The sequence below is a fragment of the Berghia stephanieae genome, chromosome 3 (assembly GCF_034508935.2).
Source record: "Berghia stephanieae isolate SIO BIC M18660-M18661 chromosome 3, UCSD_Bste_1.3, whole genome shotgun sequence".
Classification (NCBI taxonomy): domain Eukaryota; kingdom Metazoa; phylum Mollusca; class Gastropoda; order Nudibranchia; family Aeolidiidae; genus Berghia; species Berghia stephanieae.
Genome location: NC_088362.1, coordinates 50971115 through 50990426, shown reverse-complemented (window position 1 = coordinate 50990426; position 19312 = coordinate 50971115). Strand labels below are relative to the sequence as shown.

At 37.9% G+C, this 19312-nt stretch overlaps 1 protein-coding gene across 2 annotated transcripts; it reads left to right on the top strand.

The window, feature by feature from the left end:
• Positions 1–209: 209 nt before the first annotated feature.
• Positions 210–14411, top strand: LOC144967954 (uncharacterized). 2 transcript variants are annotated; one of them, XM_078905759.1, is made up of 5 exons: positions 210–433; positions 5538–5606; positions 11004–11085; positions 12456–12626; positions 14128–14411. In XM_078905759.1, exons 1-5 carry the CDS (start codon positions 410–412, stop codon positions 14283–14285), a joined length of 504 nt encoding a protein of 167 aa, XP_078761885.1. In that variant the 5' UTR covers positions 210–409; the 3' UTR covers positions 14286–14411. The 2 variants fall into 2 exon arrangements, with proteins under 2 accessions (XP_078761885.1, XP_078761884.1); XM_078905758.1 differs by having other exon boundaries at positions 307–433; positions 12459–12626.
• The last annotated feature ends 4901 nt before the right edge of the window (positions 14412–19312 follow it).

Sequence of the window (19312 nt, the reverse complement as noted above, 5' to 3'; positions counted from 1 at the left end):
CACACCAGCCCAATAGTAGATCGAATGCTCCATGTTCAGTCAACACTAACAGCTAACCTACAGTTTTATGAAACATCAATACTCCAAGTGAAGACCCAAAATAAAAAAAGGAGACCAAGTAATTCTGACAAGTAGAATAAAGAATAAAGAATAAATAAGAATAAAGTACGTCCAACAAACAATAGCATTATTTCTAACATGACATTTTTGTTGCTGGGATAGACAAAAGAGGAGGCAACATTCCAAAAACAAGAATAGATTAGTACAGTAGTTGTTACGCCATTCAGCCAACCGCCTGACAGTGACAGTTCGCAATTTAGAATAAGATTGGTGAGATCAGAACACAGTCCTCATTTATTGCCACTTGTACATTTATTTCTGAGTCAAGAGTGGTGTTATTTTAAAGAAGATGACGATGTATATTTTCTCTTTGGTAAGTAGACAAAATTGAATTTAATAATAACATTTATAGTGTGTGAATTTTGTGTGTTCTGACAATGGACGTGTTGATCTGTTGGTGATGAATTTATAATGCAGTCTTATTATTGTGTGTAAATGATTGACCGGCCTTGCCGTGTAGCCTACTAGATAGATGTAAAACCATTTTGTAATTTATTGAATTATTTCATTGATGGTGTTGGATTTCTTGGTTGAGGGAAAATGAATGTTTGTGTGTGTGTTTCCGAGTGTGCGTGTGTATGCGTGAGTGTGTGTGCGTGTGTCTATGTTTGTTGAGATGTGGATAATCCTATGTATCACTGCAATGTAATGATTGACGCGTCTTTTCCGATTTGACATGAGACAATAATTCTTCTTCTTCTTCGTCTTCTTCTTCTTCTTCTTCTTCTTCTTCTTCTTCTTCTTCTTCTTCTTCTTCTTCTTCTTCTTCTTCTCTTTCTTCTAATTATCGTTTTTATTACTATTACTACAACCACCAGTACTACCACAAATACAACAACAACAACTTCTACAACAACAAATTCTACAACAACAACAGCAACAACAACAATAACAACAACAACAACAATAACTACTACTACTACTACTACTACTACTACTACTACTACTACTACTACTACAACTACTGCTGCTGCTGCTGCTGCTGCTACTACTGGTGCTATATTGCTATTACTACTACTACTACTACTACTACTACTACTACTACTACTACTACTACTATTACTACTACTACTACTACTACTACTACTACTACTACTACTACTACTACTACTACTACCACTGGTGCTATATTGCTATTACTATCACTACTACTACTACTACTACTACTACTACTACTACTACTACAACTACTACTACTACTACTACTACCCTTCACAGCGTACAACCAGATAGTTACTCAATCCTGATATGCTTACCCAAGGTCAAAACGAAAGCCCAAAATTACTGCTTTCATCGGTACCGTGCGCTCTACAGAACTGGTACTGTTTTCAGAGTTTGATCATTGTCTATCGTCAGCTCTAGTTACCATGTTTTTTGGTGCAACCGTTCCAAAAAGTTGCTACAAAAAAATGGGGGAAATTATCATTAAAACTGCCATAAATTTTTAAGCTTTTAACTGTCGGTCATGAAGTATTTTTCAAAAAGCAAACTCGAAAAATTATCTAGCGCAACATCCACTTAATGTGCTCAAAGCACTTTACACGCGGTCCCTAGCCAAAACCACATTTGATATGCAGGACGAGACATGGCGCCTGTTAGGCGGTCGTACATTTTATTCCCGACAGAGACAATGTACTGCAGTGTGAGAGATTATAAATAAAGGGCCTTTTCCAACGACTCAACTCTGCTCCACTCAGAGCGGACTCGAACCCAGGACCTTCCGATCCGAAACGTGTGTCATACTGCATGACCACAAAGCCAAACATATTACAATTAGCAATATTTTGATAATTTAATCTAAAGCACCTGGATTTCCTTAGTTTGGTTTGATAAGGATTTCAAGCAAAAATACTACGTTTCTGCCTTGGTACAATTTCCTTGAATGCGCAATAATTGATTCTGTTCTTATAATTTCGGTACTTTATAATAAATTGGTTAATTGGCGACCACAAGTTTCAAATAATATTTCTTATGTCTCGAATGATATGAAACTATACAAAAAGTAGTGAACTATCAAAAATTTTACTGGAAAGTATGAACTATTTTTCTATGACGCCCTCTTACAAACTGAGTGATTGGGTTTGTATTCTTTTTGAAATCGAAAGTACGAAGTACGAATCTGCTTTCAATACCTTTAAATAACTATGGTTTAGTTACCGAAACATCTGGGCAGATTGGTGTAGAACAAATAAATTAATGATTTCAAACACCTGGTTTCAACAACACCCAAGAAGAACCTGGACATGGCAATCACCAGGGGACAGAGCAAGGAACCAGATAGACTTTATAGCAGTATCATCAAGATTCAGAAATGGCATATTAAATTGCAAAACCTACCCAGGCGCCGATGTAGACAGTGACCATGTCCAGTTGTTTGTACAATAAGGATAAAGTTTAAAGCTATTCAGAGAACAGCTGGTAGAATAAAGAGGGATTACAGGTTATGCAAAGACAATGGCATACAAACAAAAATGAGAGAAGAATTTGAAAATGCACTCATGATACAAAGCCAAAGTGAACCTGATAATGAAAAATGTGAAAAACAATTTGATATATTCCAAAAGTGTGTCAAAGCAACTGCAGAAAAGCATTTACCAATAGCTCAAATAAACAGCAAAAAGGAATGGATGACAAATGAAATTCTAAACCTATTTGAAGAAAGACGAAAATGCAACAGAGGGTCTGCAGAATACCAAACATTGAACAACCACATTAAATCCAAATGCATCGAGGCACACGAGAACTATCTAGACTGGAAATGCTGCGAAATCGAAAGAGAATACAAACCCAACCCCCAACAAGCTCACCAAAGAATAAAAGAACTATCAGGGAAAAGGAAAAGCAAAGCAGCAGGAAGTTGTATCCAAAACAAACAAGGGGAACTGCTATTTGAAGAACAACATATAGAAAGCCGATGGGTAGAATACATAGGCGAACTGTACAATGATCCAAATAGAAATGAACCACCACTGAAATTCAAAGAACCATTAAGCGGACCAAACATCACCAAAAGTGAAATTGAACATGCCATGGAACGAATGAGGGATGGTAAAGCAACAGGCCCTGATGAAATATCTGTAGAGGTATTAAAAAGCCTAGGAGATCTAGCAATTGATGAACTTCACATATTATTCAACAATATATACAATACTGGGAAAATTCCAGAAGATCTCTGTAACTCTATTTTCATAGCAATACCAAAGAAAGCAGGTGCAGTCAGATGCGAAAATTTTAGAACTATAAGTTTAATAAGCCACATCAACAAAATACTGTTGCGTATAATTATCAACAGGCTAAGGAATAAGATTAACCCCGAAATCGCAGAAGAACAATATGGATTCCAACCTGACAGAGGGACAAGGAACGCAATATACTCCTCCGTGTTTTAAGTGAAAGAGCTATACAGGTTCAGACCCCACTATACCTCTGTTTTGTCGACTACAAAAAAGCTTTTGATAGAGTACGCCACGAAGAAATACTAAAACAACTGCACTCCATTGGCGCTGATGAGAAAGACCTCAGACTCATGCAAACATTATACTACACCCAGCAGGCATCTATCAAAATCGGAAACTCTACAGGAAATTCCATTCCTATTAAGAAAGGAGTCCGTCAAGGGTGTGTTGCCTCACCAGATCTGTTTAATCTATACCAAGAAACAATCATGAGGGGCATAAATAATATGGAGGGAATAAAAGTGGGAGGTCACAACATAAATAATATAAGATACGCAGACGATACGGTACTCATTGCAACATCAGAAATCCAACTTCAAAAGATTGTTGACAAAGTGGTAGTAGATAGTGAAGCCAAGGGAATGGAAGTGAATATCACCAAAACGGAATGCATGGTAATACAGAAAAACCCCGAAAACAACAACACCTGCAATATAACGATTCACGGCGAGCAACTTACCAACGTAGAAAGTTTTAAATACCTAGGTTCAATAGTGACAACAGATGGAAGATGTAACCGAGACATACGAGCAAGAATAACTCAAGCCAAACAGGCCTTCATGGACCTGGGAAACATTTTGAAAAACAAACAGATGTCGTTCGGGATTAGATTCCGAGTCTTGAAGTGCTACGTGTGGCCAATCTTGTTATACGGATGCGAAAGCTGGACTACAAATGCAGAAACACAAAAGAACATTGAAGCTTTTGAAATGTGGTGCTTGAGAAGGATGCAGAGAATATCGTATACTGCACACAAAACGAACGAAGAAGTGCTAAAACAAACATACCAACAAAGGAAACTAATGCCCTTAATAGTGGATCGACAACTATCCTTTTTCGGACACATAGTAAGGAAAGATAAGAATGAATACCTGGCAAGTTGTGGAAAAATACCTGGTAAACGCGCCCGGGGGAGACAAAGAAAAACACTCATAGACCAACTGAAGGGCTTCACCAGCCTAACAATCCAAGAGCTGTTTGAAAAGGCAAGAGACAGGGAGGAATGGAGAGAGATAATTCATGCAGTATCCGAAGCCTGGACCAGGCATGGAACCTAGAAGAAGAAGAAGTTACCGAGCCAGAATATTTGACAATTGGTAAGTACCAATAATAATTGAGTAATAATCAGTGATGATAATCTTCCTCGGATCCGCGGAATTCGGGGATTTTGGGATTTTCTTTGAAATGTTCCGCTAATTTTGCAGTGTCAAACCTTTTTCTATGAAAAGTCCTCCTGTGGCTCCTCGGTAGATGGATGAAACAACCAACATGTCTTTTGTCAAATTTTGGCACCTAAATTTTGGTGACGCTCGCATTTTTAAGACGTCAATCTAGACAAAACAAGGCCAGTGGTGTTCTTGGATGAACAGAAATGTTTAGAATTAGCATCTGCTGTAGTTCCTGCTAGTTGGACCCATTGTCGTGCTTGCTTGCTGTCTATTCGCACGTCGGCTAGCGGCTAGGCCTACTAGATATGGTGATCAGATCTCCGACATCCTGATTCGGATAATCTACTGTTTCTTATTTTATTATGGCCTTTGGCTTTATATTTATATCTTTTTTTCGATATGGCTAACTGATTAATATTGACTATATAGTCAGTGTTAGAGTCTAACTTAGACTAGACTAAGTTAGACCTAGTAGACTTAAAAAGTCCTTCCTACTACCGTTGCTAGTAGTGGATCTGATATTACCATATATGATGGAACTTGTACTCTGAATATATAGTTATGTCCATTATTTGGATCTGGTGTTGCAAATATGACTGCCAATCGTATGGGACTAGTACTCTTAATATTTTATTTTCTTTATCTAAGACTGTTAATGGAGAAAGTCGATCTTGCTTAAAGTCAATCAATCTTTCTGGTCCAGCCTGGTTGACTTTATCCTTATTCCACATGAGTAAAACATGATCAATGTGATGCATTATATTTAACGTTTCTGACGTTCAATATTTTCCAGGTCGCCATTGCGGCTATTCTGCCGTGTTTCCAATGCCAGGTCAACGTGATGGACCCGTGCAAAGACGTGGTATGTGAGGTCATGATTTGCCATTTTCTTTTTTTTTTTAATTACTTTTTTTCTTGTTCTTTTAAAATTATTTTGTTGTTGTTATTGATGATGATGATGATGATGATGATGATGATGATGATGATGATGATGATGATGATGATGATGATATAATAATAATAATATACAAAGAGACAGCACATTTGAATGTATCTACCGATAGTCTACATTTCATGTTATTTTTTCAGACGTGTCCAAACAGTGAAATCTGTACACACTTCAAACCTTGCGGGGTAAATGAAAATTGTAACATGACTGTTACTTGCACAGGTACTTCATACTCTACAGGAAATTCATTCATCTCTCGTCTAAATTTATTCATGAAACTATTGATGATATGCGTCTAGTTAAAAAAAAAAAAAGCAAAACATCCGCCAACGGGATATAACGTACCAATCAAAACTATGGGTAACCTTGAACGTTTATAGTCTGATTAATCCAATTTAATGAGAACTACTCATAACAAATAACTGACTAAAAACATTTTTTTAAAAAAAAGAGCTGAGTGACGTCAATTTCATTTCTTCTATTAAATTGATTGGACTTAATAAAACACATGAACTAAGCCAAAGAATCAGATCATAGACTATAAATTCCATTTTCAGCATAATTTTTTTCGGGGTTTACGACGCTTGCGACACTATTAGGTCATATTTTCATCTCCACTAAAAAAGATAATGATAGAGCAAAAGTTGTAGATCTTAAGTTAAAAGCACCAAATAAAAAGTACGACAATTATGACTAGTTAAATAATGGAACAGACGATTCTATAAGCAATTTATCAATGTTTATATTTTGGCATTACTGAAAAGTCCTATCAAAATACAAGCAAGAGATCTCGCTATGAAGGATACACTCAATTGTTTACATATACAAAACTAATAATTATAAAAGTAAATAACACAGAGATGATTTGTTTTGTTTTTGTTTTTGTTTTTAAGGGTTTTACGGCGCTTGCAACACATTTAGGTTATATCAGCGCCAGTAAAAAGGAAGAAATGGGATAGTAAAAAGGTCTAGAATTACAATTAAAGCACCCAAGAAAAAGTAAGGCATATGGGAACTGGAAACAAATAGGGACCGGATGTAGATTCCAAGAGCATACCACCGATGTACTTAGTTTGAGATCACCTATAAGTCTCATCCGGACAAAAGAACAAAATCCAACAAAGAATACACTCAAATGCTTACATTATAGATTGAAAATAACAAATATAATAATACATAACAGAGAGATGATTTACAAGGAAAAAAATGTAATCTCCCAAAACAATAACTATGCATTTGACCTTCCCTCCCAGCTAGGACTCCAGCCAGGGCCTTGAAAAAAAAACAAGTAATCTCATTCCAAGACAAAGACAGAAAGAATGTTGGAAAACAGTTATAAGGGGATAGAAGACACAGTATGTACCCCCCTGCCCACTATGGGAGTTCAGGAACCCCACCTAGAGAGATGATTTGCATGGAAAAAATACCATCTTTCAAATAAGGTATTATACATTGACTGTCTCATTTCCAGCTAAGGATCCCCGCCAGGACGATGAAACAACCCGAGCAATTTCAATCCAGAGCAAAGACAGATAGCAGCATAGAAAAGGACAACAGCAAGTGACAACAATGCCCATCGTGGGAGGTCATAAGACCCAATCCAGAACAGTGAACTGTAAACATTTTTAATGAATAAATTTAGACGAGAGATGAATGAATTTCCTGTAAAGTATGAAGTACCTGTGCAAGTAACAGTCATGTTACAATTTTCATTTACCCCGCAAGGTTTGAAGTGTCTACAGATTTCACCGTTTGGACACGTCTGAAAAAATAACATGAAATGTAGACTATCGGTAGATACATTCAAATGTCCTGTCTCTTTGTATGACGATATTATTATTATTATTATTATTATTATTATTATTATTATTATTATTATTATTATTATTATTATTATTGTCATCATCATCATCATCATCATCATCATCATCATCAACGTTTGTAAGAAAACTTTGGTTGATAACAACATCTCTATTAACCAAAATTGTTATGGTCTCATTGGTGTAATGGAAATAGTCTCAAACCAACGCAAACTATTCTCCTTTACAACAATGTTAAAACGAGCCCATAACTGTGTCTCCTTATCAGACCTGCAAATATGTTCTCGTGTGAGACTTCAGTTCAAAAATATTGCAATGTGAATGAGACGTGAAGACTTTGGTCCATAGATATTGCCATCTGAATAAAATGTGTGAGACTTTCGTTCATAAATATTGACATCTGAATAAGACGTAAATAATGTGGTCCATAGCTATTGCCATTAGAAAAAGATGTGCGAGACTTTAGTTCATACATTGCCATCTGAATAAGACGTCTTTGGTCCATAGATATTGCCATCTGAATAAAACAGCGTGTGAGACTTTGGTCCATAGATCTTGCCATCTGAATAAAACAACGTGTGAGACTGTTTGATCCATTGATATTGTCATCTGTTAAGACGTGTAGTTTTTGGTGCATAGAATTTTATTATCTAATTTAACGTGAGTTAGAGTAGGGGGAATTAGGCTAAAACCGTGAAAATTCCGGTTGAAAGCATGAGAATTTGCATACAGGTTGCTAAGACCCATAGAAAAAACATCTGATATAGAACCACTTTGGCAATCAATCATAACGTATCGGTTTAAGGTCTTAGAATTTACCTATTATAGCTATATTAAACAAGGGAAATAACTGCGTAAAAGTATATATTTTCTTCATATTCATTGTATTAGGGAAAATTAGGCTAAAACCGTGCACATTGGGGTTGAAATCATGAAAACTGGCATATAGGTAGCTATGACCCGTATAAATAACACCTGATATAGAACCACTCTGGCAATTTATCATAACAGTGCGTTTTTAGCACTTTTATTTTTTCCTATATAGCATTACTTATCCGAGGAAATAACCACGATAATACAATGTGCGTTCTAAAACTTTAAATACACTGGTAACCATTTACGGTAGCTAACTGATGGTTATTTCGTGTTGTAACTAGTAGATAAAAGCGGGAGAGGGAGTGAGCTGGAGAGACGGTGGAGAGAGAGAGAGAGAGAGAGAGAGAGAGAGAGAGAGAGAGAGAGAGAGAGAGAGAGAATTTTACTCATTAATGTACTGACCTTACACCCCCCCCCCCCCCCCCCCCGCCACACACACACCCCACACACACACCCCGCATCTACACAAGTCCGTGCAAGGCAAACCGGACCTTAAACACTTGCATCGGGTGCCGATACATTCTCTCTTACATGAACATTTGATGAGTTTTTGAGACACTTTTGACAATTCTGGAAATAAGATCCACAGTGACATTTGTTGCAGGGTTCTCTTCTATAAAAGTTATAATGTTAGCAAAAGCTCGAATTCTTTCAAGAACTGTGACATCATGATTATCATCAGCAGTGACATCTTTTAAAGCTTGTTTTTCTAAGTATCGTGCATGACAAATTTTATGGTATAGGGCGGTAGTGTGCCTCCTGAGTGACAAAATCTCCTCCGGCAATAAATGACAACATATCAGAATCTTTTATAGATAACGCTATTTCACGAATATTTTCTTCCATATCTGTTGTCATTACAGAATGGAGTACTCCCGATTACATGTTTTTACAAAAAAGCACGTTTGTTTTTTATAGCCGATCTCTAATTTTGAACGTTGTCTCATTATTCTCGTGGGTTGCGAAATATATTCATTCGGTGACTCCTCCAAGTCAAATGACGAAGTTTGGAATTCTTGTAGGGCAATTCATTTAGATTTCTTTAATTCTAATCGCCTAATTTTGTTGGCATTAAATTTTACACGACAAAAATACTTATGCCACTTAGAATCATTTTGTTTTAAGCTATCAATAATCTCATTTCTTTCTGATGAATTAAAAAAATAGATACATCCAACTTGTTTTCATCACACACCAAATAATTGAATTGTGTTAACTCTTCAAAAAGAGTTTCATAGCCTTGCCCTGTCATACCTCCTCGACTTAGAGGGACATTCTAAACGGTCTGTGTTATCTTGTTGGCATATCAATCACTTGTCCCAGTCTCTGGGAGCAGTTCTTTTTGCTATTGTATGTGTATCTGAAATCATGCAAACGCATTCCTTTATTAAGCATATGCAATATTCTCTCTCTCTCTCTCTCTCTCTCTCTCTCTCTCTCTCTCTCTCTCTCTCTCTCTCTCTCTCTCTCTCTTCTCTCTCTCTTTCTTTCTTTCGTTCTTTCTGTTAAAGACCCATCATCAGCAGGCAAAATGGGTGCAGTGCCTTACATAAGGACACACCAGTACAAGAAGAACATTCTTCCATTGTCCCTTTGCGGTAAATAACGTAGAGTAAATACAGCATCATAGTGGTTGATGATGATGATAATGATGATAATTATAGCAATGTAAGTGGTATGCTGACTCTTTACTGTCATCAAGTTTGACAGAAATAGGTTTTAACTCACGTAAAATTATTATGGCAGTATTTTTGGAAAGAAAAGAAAACAGGCGGAGGGGAGAAGGAGCACTGTCCTTTGTCAACACCGGTTATCGGCATTTATTGAGCTGTATTCTGCTAGTCTGTTTTGTCTACCCGTCTGCTCGTCTTCCCGTCTGCCCGTCCGTTTTAGAGCAATTGATTATACTTATAATAATCAGATGCAGAAAAATATCATATTATAGAATATTGCTCGCTAGACGTCCTTTAAAACAAGTGAAATTGAATAATATTTACGATTAAATACTTTGTATGATTCGTGAATCGAAAGTCAAGGGAAAGGAAAACATCCGCTTCGACGCTAAAAATAGTCACCAATGGGAATCCAAAGGATGACGTAAAACAACCTTTGGTCGGCTTGCCTCGAATGTTTACACAATAAAAATGAAAGAAATTATTGTCGTCCATTTCAAAATTTTCTAATCTTAAAAACCTTGTATCTCAACTAATACTGATCTCTCAGAGTGGTTCTATATCATAAATTATAGGGTTTTTCATATTCTACAACATATGTAATTTTCATGCTTTCAACCCTGTTTGCACAATTCAAGGGGTTTTTGGACCTAATTCCCCCTACTAAGGTAAACTCACTATACTCTGCAAAACCTAAAAAATGAAACCAAACCATAGGCCTAAGTCCTAGTGGGTTCTTGTGTCTGGCTTTAAGTTAACGATGGCTACGCCAGGTACCCTCTGACTATAGCCTTCGTAAACTTATAGCCTGACACTGACCAAAAGATGCGTAGTTGTACTCTTTGACACAATTATCAATCTTGTGATCGACCAAGAATGCAATGAAGAATGTACGGTACGTATATTATGCTGACTTTTTCAAGTCTTATTCTTTTCTCAAGAACTGTCCTTCAGGCCAGGTCTGCAGACATTTCAAGCCGTGTAAGCTGATGGAAAAGTGTAACATTACCGCAATATGTACAAGTATGTTTTGACTTTCCTTGGATTTCAATTACCTTTTATCTCTCCTTTTCCCATGTTCTTCCTTCTCTCTCATTCTTTCTATCACTCTCCCTCCCCGCTCTCTCTCTCTCTCTCTCTCACTCTCTCTCTCTCTCTCTCTCTCTCTCTCTCACCCTCAATCTATATTTTAATCTTGACCATTTTCCTTGTGTCTCTTTTCTTTCTCCTCCCTCCCTTCATTTACATTCTTATTAATTACCGCCATATTTCTACTGAAGTTTAATTTATGATATTTAATTTCTTGCGTGTTTTGCTGATAATTATATTTATCTCGGTTCCATCACAATAAAGAATTCAAAAGTTACACCTTAAATAGCAGTCATATCTACATTATCGCACTCCACTATGATTTTGTCCAAACTACGACGTGTCCTACAGTTGCATTCGGTTATCAGACATGCAAATGTGTTTACTTACTTACTTAGGCCGCCCCTTGGGGCGCCCAACATGAGCCACAAGTCTTCGCCATTCTCTCCTGTCCTCCATAAGCGTACGCAGCTCCCGGGTGTTGTCCATTCCTGTGTCATCTAGCAGACAGTCAATGTAGGTTTTATTCTGCCAGCCTCTGCTTCTGGTTCGCTCAGGTGGTTCCCATAGAACAAGACAGCAAATGTGTTCATGCAGCTAAATCACAATGATTGGATGTCTTTGAAACTCAAAGGCAAAAGTTGTTTTTTTTTATTACTATGTGCTGCAGACAAGAATCCAATTAAGTTACAGTTACAATTATTTCATGCAAATTTCTTGTTCTTGGATGACTGAACCCTAATAGTTAAAACAAACAGCGAGCAGAATACAGACCAACATTATGTTGAAAATTAGACATCATTATGAAGCTTGACTTAAACTGTCTGTAGGCATGATGTTATCTTCTTGTGGTCTTTTTCAAACTGTGTCATTGTGGCCACAGATAGGTGGTCATGCATGAATATTATCGAATTAACATTGCGTATGTTTGACCCATCTTGCCAATCGTGTGTTATTTTGGAATGAAGTAAAAGAAAGAAAAAATGAGTAGAATAACAAACTAATCGGAATTCAGATAATGACATTTTTCAAAGGTATCAAAACAAAGCTTACTTCATTGCCCTTCCGTTTATTAGGTTCCTACTCTCACAGCTCTATGTCATAATTTTTATTGAATGTAGCATTAAAATTGACGGCGGTAAGGCGTCCGAATTGGAACACTCTACCCTAACTTTTCTTGAGCTATAGTTTGATTGGCACTGGCTTTCACATTCGTACATTTTTTCGACCACTTATCTTTAGTAATCTGTGAGAAGCAGAAATGTTAAAACTTTTTTTCATTTATTTATCGCTACCATTTACAGCAGGAAATTCAGACAAGGGTGGATGTATGCATAGCAGTCCTATTCTGTTCAAAAACGACAAAGGACAACAGGAAGACCTGTATTGCTACCAAAAGGCCCCATGCCCAGATAGCGCCTATTGCAGCACCATTATGATGGACTCGTCTTCCATGTGCTGTCTCACAGACCCAGGTATGATGATGTTCAAGCGAATGAATTATAACAATTCCACCCCCCCCCTATCTATTTCTTGTCATTAAAAAATCAAAATTTATGACGTTTTCCTAGAATGGTAGTTAATTGAACTAAAACATATTTTTTTATAGATAAGGTTGTGATAAAAGGTCATGTTCGTGACAAACGTTACAAAAAGAAACATAATAGGTTATCATAAGAGTAATTAGGGACATCGATAACAACTGAGTAAGCCTGAAAGTAAAGAACCTTGTTTTTGTGCGGTTATGTTTTTCTTGTTTTGTTTTGTTTTTTGTTGCTTGAATTTGTTTTAATTTCTTTTTTTTCCTTTGAAATCGTCGTATTCATATTTGGTCAATATCATTCACTCTCTCCTTACCAGCTATTTATAGAATTTCCCCCCGAAACTTCACACCCGCCCGACACAAAATAAGACTTTTCCTAATCAAACAAAAAAGTAACAAGTGCATTCTTTACAGAATGTTGTTCAGCAAAATGATGTCTACGACACAGTGTTTAGTATTTATAGCTGTAATCAAAGCATTTCTATAGATTTTGTGATGTACAAGAGAAATCAGAATGAGAAAATTGTCGGTTGTATCGTAACGAATGTGACGATTTTCCTATGGGTGGTAAGGAAAGAGTTAATGATGGCGCCAGTTGTTGCGATGGATGAACGGAATACTGTGAGCAATTTTGTGAAAGTCTGAAAAATTATTTTTAATGTTTGTACCTTCTCATCTCCTTAACCAATTAACTGTCGTACCTGGAATAACATGTACTTAAAAGTTTGGCCAGAAAACTCGTCCTTCAAATATTGATAGATTTTAATAACCCTCATCTTGGTTAAAAACTCTTCATCCTGCGACTTCGCGAGGACCCAGGTTTGAGGTTTTGCCAAGATGACAGTCGTTTAAATCGATCGATATTTGAAGGACGGATTTTATGGCCAAATTTGCAACACATTTAGGTCATATTAGCGCCAGTAAAAAGGGAGAATATGGGATAGTAAAAAGTTCAAGAATTACAATTAAAGCCCTCAAGAAAATGTAAGACAAAGGGGAATGGTACAAATAGGGAATTGGTGTAGATTCCAAGAGCATACCATCAATGCACTTAGTTTAAGATCACCTAAAAGTCTCATCCATGAGCACAGACATGAGCACAGGTCCCCACTGAAAGGAATACACTCAAATGCTTACATTATAAATTCAAAACAACAAATATAATAATAATACATAACAGAGAAATGATTTACAAGGAAAAAAATATCATCTCCCAAAACAGGGCCAGGACAAAACCAAGTAATCGCATTCCAAGACAAAGACAGAAAGCAAGTTGGAAAACAGATATAGGGGGATAGAAGACTTGTTAAGTATGATTTTCCATAATTTATTTAGCGTTCGCCCCTCGATACAACTTTGATATGTTGGCTTGAATGCAAATATATGAGTGTTCATTAATTTCATTTCTTCTTCTTTTTCATTGTTCATTTTAGAAAAAAGAGTAAAGCCTGGGGTATGTCCACTTCCTAACAGGGGACCCATGACCGAATATGACTACCTCTGCTATGATGAGTGCAAGAATGACTGGGACTGTAGAATGGATCAAAAATGTTGTAACAATGGGTGTAAACTGGAATGTGTTGTTTTCTAACCGATTTCCACCTACACTTCCAACAATACTGATCAAACCCGCTCTGAGTGAGATTGTTCGTTTTACTTTACATCGAAATATTGTGGTTTATTAACATCTACAATAATAAATACCTAGTCAACCAAATGTTTTATGTTTTGGTATTTTTTAATGTGTTTGTTTTTTGGGGATTTATTTTTTGTTTTGCTTTTTTTTTTTTTGTTGGTTATTGTTATTTTTTGTTTTGTTTTATTTTGCGGGCGGACGGGGGAATTGGGTTCGTCTATGTATTGTTATGTTGAAATTATTGAAGGGAAAACAAGTTTGCATCCGAGCGTCTCCATCACGGAAAATGACTACAGACAAGGCCGCTGCACGGACTTCTTCTTCTTCTTCTTCGTTCCTCTGATGGACATCTATGGCTGCAGTCCGATATCTGCTATGAAGTCTGTGGTCCGCTTTAGGTCCTCAGCCTCACCATAGAGCTTTGTGTTGAGTGTTGTAGGGGTGACCCAGTGGTTCGAACGTTGCACGTTGTATAATGGGCAATCCATAAGCACATGTAAAGTGGTTTCATGGTCGGTTCCGCATGGGCAATAAGGGGTTGTTCCAATACCTAGCTTTGTAAACATATGTCCTCTTAGTCTATTGTGTCCTGTTCGGAGGCGGAATAGAGTGACTTGGCTACTTCGCTGAATGGCATGGATTGGATCCTGCTTGTTGTGTTCTAGGTGTGTGTCATTCCTTTCTTTGTCTATTTTTAGCTTTATTATTTTCTTTTGCTGATGGTAAGTGATTGACGACTTCGGTTGTTCCTTCTGGGCTCCTTCTTTGGCCAGTTGATCGGCAATTTCATTTCCATATATACCTTCATGACTTGGAATCCACTGCAGCACAATTTTTCCTGTTTTATCAGATAAGCCCTCAAGGGCCTCCACAGTGTGTGCGGCTTCAGAGTCCTGGTAATTTTCAATAGACCGGAGAGCATCATCAGAGTCTGTCAAGTAAACCACATTTTTCCCGTATATTCTGTGATCTCTGGATAGTTCTTTTGTTGCATTGAGGATGGCTTTTTCTTCAGTTTTAGTACTTGTGCACATTGAACCCACTGATACAGATATTTTTGTTTCTGTTTTATCTGTCCAGTGTATGAGTGCACCAGCACCTCCATTCATGAGGGGGCCGGAAACTGAGCCATCTGTATAAACTCTTATCCAGTTGGTCATTGGGTATTTTTTATCGATCATCTTTAGGGTTTGAGCATTGTCATTATTGCTTCGAATGTTTTTCTTGTTGATGGTTATAGATTTTTGTTTCTTTTTCCACGGTGGTGGTTTGAGATTTGGGACATTGATTTGGGCAATATCTTCCTTTGGTGTCACTTTATATTCGCTCTCTAGTTTTTGTCCCAAGGCGATGAAGTTTTCCCTTTTGAGTCGATTCTCTTTCTTTTCCATTGTACTTGGATGCAGTGGTTGGGATTCCATGAATTTTATCTTTGAGAATTGTGTCACTATTTTTAAATTTCGTTGTTCTTTGAGAGGTTTTATTCCTGTGTGGGTTTCCATCTTGTGAATTGGTGTTGTTTTCATTGCTCCAGTGATCACGCGTAGGCATTGGTTTTGGACTTTTTCAACCTTTTGAAATTGAGCCTGTGAGCACGTTCCCCATGCCGATATGGCATAGTCTATTGCAGGTCTTACATATCCAAGATATGTCTTCTTCAGGACGTTTGAGTTTGCTCCCCATTGCGTTCCAGCAAGTTTTCGGAGAAGCTGCATTCTCTTGTACCCTTTCTGTTGACTTTCATCTATTTGATGTTTCCAAGTGAGTCGAGGGTCAAATTTCACTCCTAGATACTTAGGCATAAGGTCTTCTCTCAGAATCTTTCCATCTAAAGTTAATCGCATAGATTGCTTTTTGGTTGATAAGCTGAATGTTGTGTATGTGGTTTTATCAGCATTTACTCTCATACCCCAGTCTTTTGTCCATTTGCTCAAAGCATCAAGTGTCATCTGTATCCTGGCCTTTGCAGTACCAATATTTCTTTCAGTGCATATCAGTGCAAGGTCATCTGCATACATGGCTGCTTTTACTCCTCTGCATTTGGTTTCGCAGATGTCATTGATAAAAACGACAAAGAGGGTTGGTGAGAGAACCCCGCCTTGTGGTACTCCATTTGTCATGTTCGTTAGCTTGCTTTTAGAGTTTTGAGATTGGACTCTTGCTTTTCGATTTGTGAGGTAATCTTTAATCCATGCAAACATGTTGTGTGAAACGTTGGCTTTCTTAAGTTTGAGAAGTAGTCCTTTTGTCCAGACTTTGTCAAATGCCTTTTCCATATCCACCCAAACTGTGACTGTGTGTTTTTTTCTTGGTAACCATTTTCGATCAGCTGCGAGATGTATGTTATCTGGTCCTCTGTGCAGCGAAATTGTCTGAAACCAGCCTGTTCATCTGATATCAACTTATTGCTTTCTAAATACCATTGGAGACGGCGATTAACAATTCTCTCCATCAGTTTACCCAAGCAGCTTGTCAAACTTATTGGTCGGTAGCTTTCGGGTTTATTTTTTGGCTTGCCATCCTTCTTAATTGGTATCATGGTTGCCTGTTTCCATTTGAGTGGAAGTTTACCCTGTTTCCAACTTGCATTGAACAGTTGTTTCATTTTCCTCTTTGTGAGGGTTCCTAGGTGTTTCAACATGTCATTAGTAACATCATCTGGACCTGGTGATTTGTTCGTTTTTAGAGATTTCAAGGCAATTTCTACTTCTTCTTTTTTAATCGAACTGAACATGACATCATCTGTGGATTCTTTGGGTGTATCCTTGTGTTTTCTCAATTCTTTATGGACTTCTCGTTTTCGTTCTTTTCTAATCTGTATACTCCCAACACTTGAGTACTGCTTCATAAAAAAGTTTGCTGCTTGTTTTTTGTTGAGAATCCTCCCCTGATCATCTTCTACTGATGGTGCAGCATATCTGTTTTCTTGTCCACTTAGAGCTTTGGTTAGGTTCCATAACTTTCTTCCGTCTCTGTCGTAGTCAAGTTGTCTGGTTTTTTCATGCCATGCTTCCTGTTTTGCTTTTATTGTTTCTTTCCTGAGAGTTTTTTCAGCCTCTTTGTAAATTTCCATATTCTCATCATTTGGCTCTCTCTCTGCTTTTTTTCTGTGTTCAGTGACTTGGCTGTTGAGACTTCCTAATTTTTCAGTCCATCCTGGACAGTAGTCCTTTCTTGATCCTCTGGGGATTGATTCTTTTGCAGCTTTCATGATTGATTTTGTGAAAGCTTTGGCTGATTTTTCTACATTCCTTGTTTTACAGTTTATCTCTTTTGTATAACTATCAGTCAACTTTGAAAACAGAGTCCAGTCTGCTTTTTTATAATTCCATCTCGGAGGTGGTGCCTTTCTGTCTTTTGCATATTCTTCAGTTATTTCAACCAGAATGGGACGATGATCACTTCCTGCTAGTTGTTCCTTTATCTGTTTACTGACTTTTCCGGTGAGATCTTCAGATATGAGAGTTAGGTCTGGGGTTGATGTTGTCTTCCATGCTCTTGAGAAGTATGTATCTGGGTCATCTTCATTTCTGACAATTTGAAGCTTACTGTCTGTAAGCCAATTTTCAAGGGTTTCACCTTTTCTGTCTAAGTCATTGTATCCCCAGCTTGGGGAGTGGCTATTGAAGTCTCCCACAACAATGAACTGTTCTTCTTCACTTCTTATGTTTTCAATTGGCAGATTCTCTGATGGTGGGCTGTAACAGTTATATATTGTGTATTGCAATTTGTTTTTGGTAATTTTTACAGCCAATATTTCAACAGATTCATCTGTCGTTATTTCATTTGTCGCTATGTCATTTCTGACGAAGATGATTACTCCACCTTTGTTCCGTTCTTTTCTGTCTTTCCTAAAATGTTGATATCCCCTTATTGAACACCTAATGTTTTCTGTGAGGTGTGTCTCCTGTATGCAGGCAATATCTATCTTCTCATCCTGAAGAAACTTGGAGAGGGCAGTCTTTTTATGTTGTATCCCTTCTGCATTCCATTGTAGCAATTTGATAGTTCCAGTAGTCCGTAACCTTGCATCTCCTACCCTGGTTCCACAGTAGGAGGGCAAGGTACCACCAGATCGCTTGGGTGAACCCTGTTTATCAGGGCTCGACGCTAGGTCCGTCCGGCGGGAATCCCCAGACTTCGCGCCATATCGTCCGACAGTTTTGTTGTCCATCATGGTGAGGAGGATGCGTGTCACATTAATTTTTGGGTTGGTTTCCCTCTCCAGACTATTTGCGCCTTTCGGCTCTGCGACTCCGACTTCAGCGGTTCTTTATTCTCTGGATGTGATTCCATAGCCTTTCATCTTCCCAGATCCACAAGGCAGTGGTGGTTTGAAGTTGGAGTTTTCCTTCTCCTAGACAGACTGCTTTCCAAGGCTATGAGCTCTGTCCACCCATTAATGGTGTCTAGGCTGGGAGTCCAGGAGGGTATCTTTGTAGAGTGACAGTTTCCCTTCACCCCACCAGCGTCATGGGCTAGCACAGCTTATTGCGTGAACTAGGGCAATCTGGCCACGGCGGTTGATTCCTCCCTTCATCCGTCACCTCAGACACATAGAAACTCGTGTCATCAGCCGGTTAGAAAGTTCCTTTCGGAATACTCCAACCGTTGCCCAGGAGGCGGGCGGGGAAGAATGCCCCTACGTGGACCCTGACACGAGCTGGAATGGGTTGCGGATCAGTACTGATCAAAATAATCCAATCCTGCCTCCCACTGCACGGACAGATTATGGCATTTGCCCAGAGATAGAACACCAAGCTGCATGGACCAGGCAAACGATTTCATGAATCTAGAAGGTAAATCAAGTTTGGACCAATATTTGACCAATCCTACCAAAACAGAATTATGTCGGAGTGAATATGATGCTTAAGATTGAATGGTTAAAGAAAAGTATTAAGATTTAAGTAAGCATAAATGATTTTATTAAGGTGAATGAGTTTTGATTCTTAACCCTTTCCATGCCAACATGCGCTTATTTC

Excerpts from the sequence above, each read along its gene's own strand:
- LOC144967954 (XM_078905759.1), top strand. The coding sequence starts at position 410 with ATGACGATGTATATTTTCTCTTTG. Across the intron at positions 5,607-11,003 it reads TGGACCCGTGCAAAGACGTG|AACTGTCCTTCAGGCCAGGT; the intron begins GTATGTGAGGTC and ends TCTTTTCTCAAG. Across the intron at positions 12,627-14,127 it reads GTGCTGTCTCACAGACCCAG|AAAAAAGAGTAAAGCCTGGG; the intron begins GTATGATGATGT and ends TGTTCATTTTAG.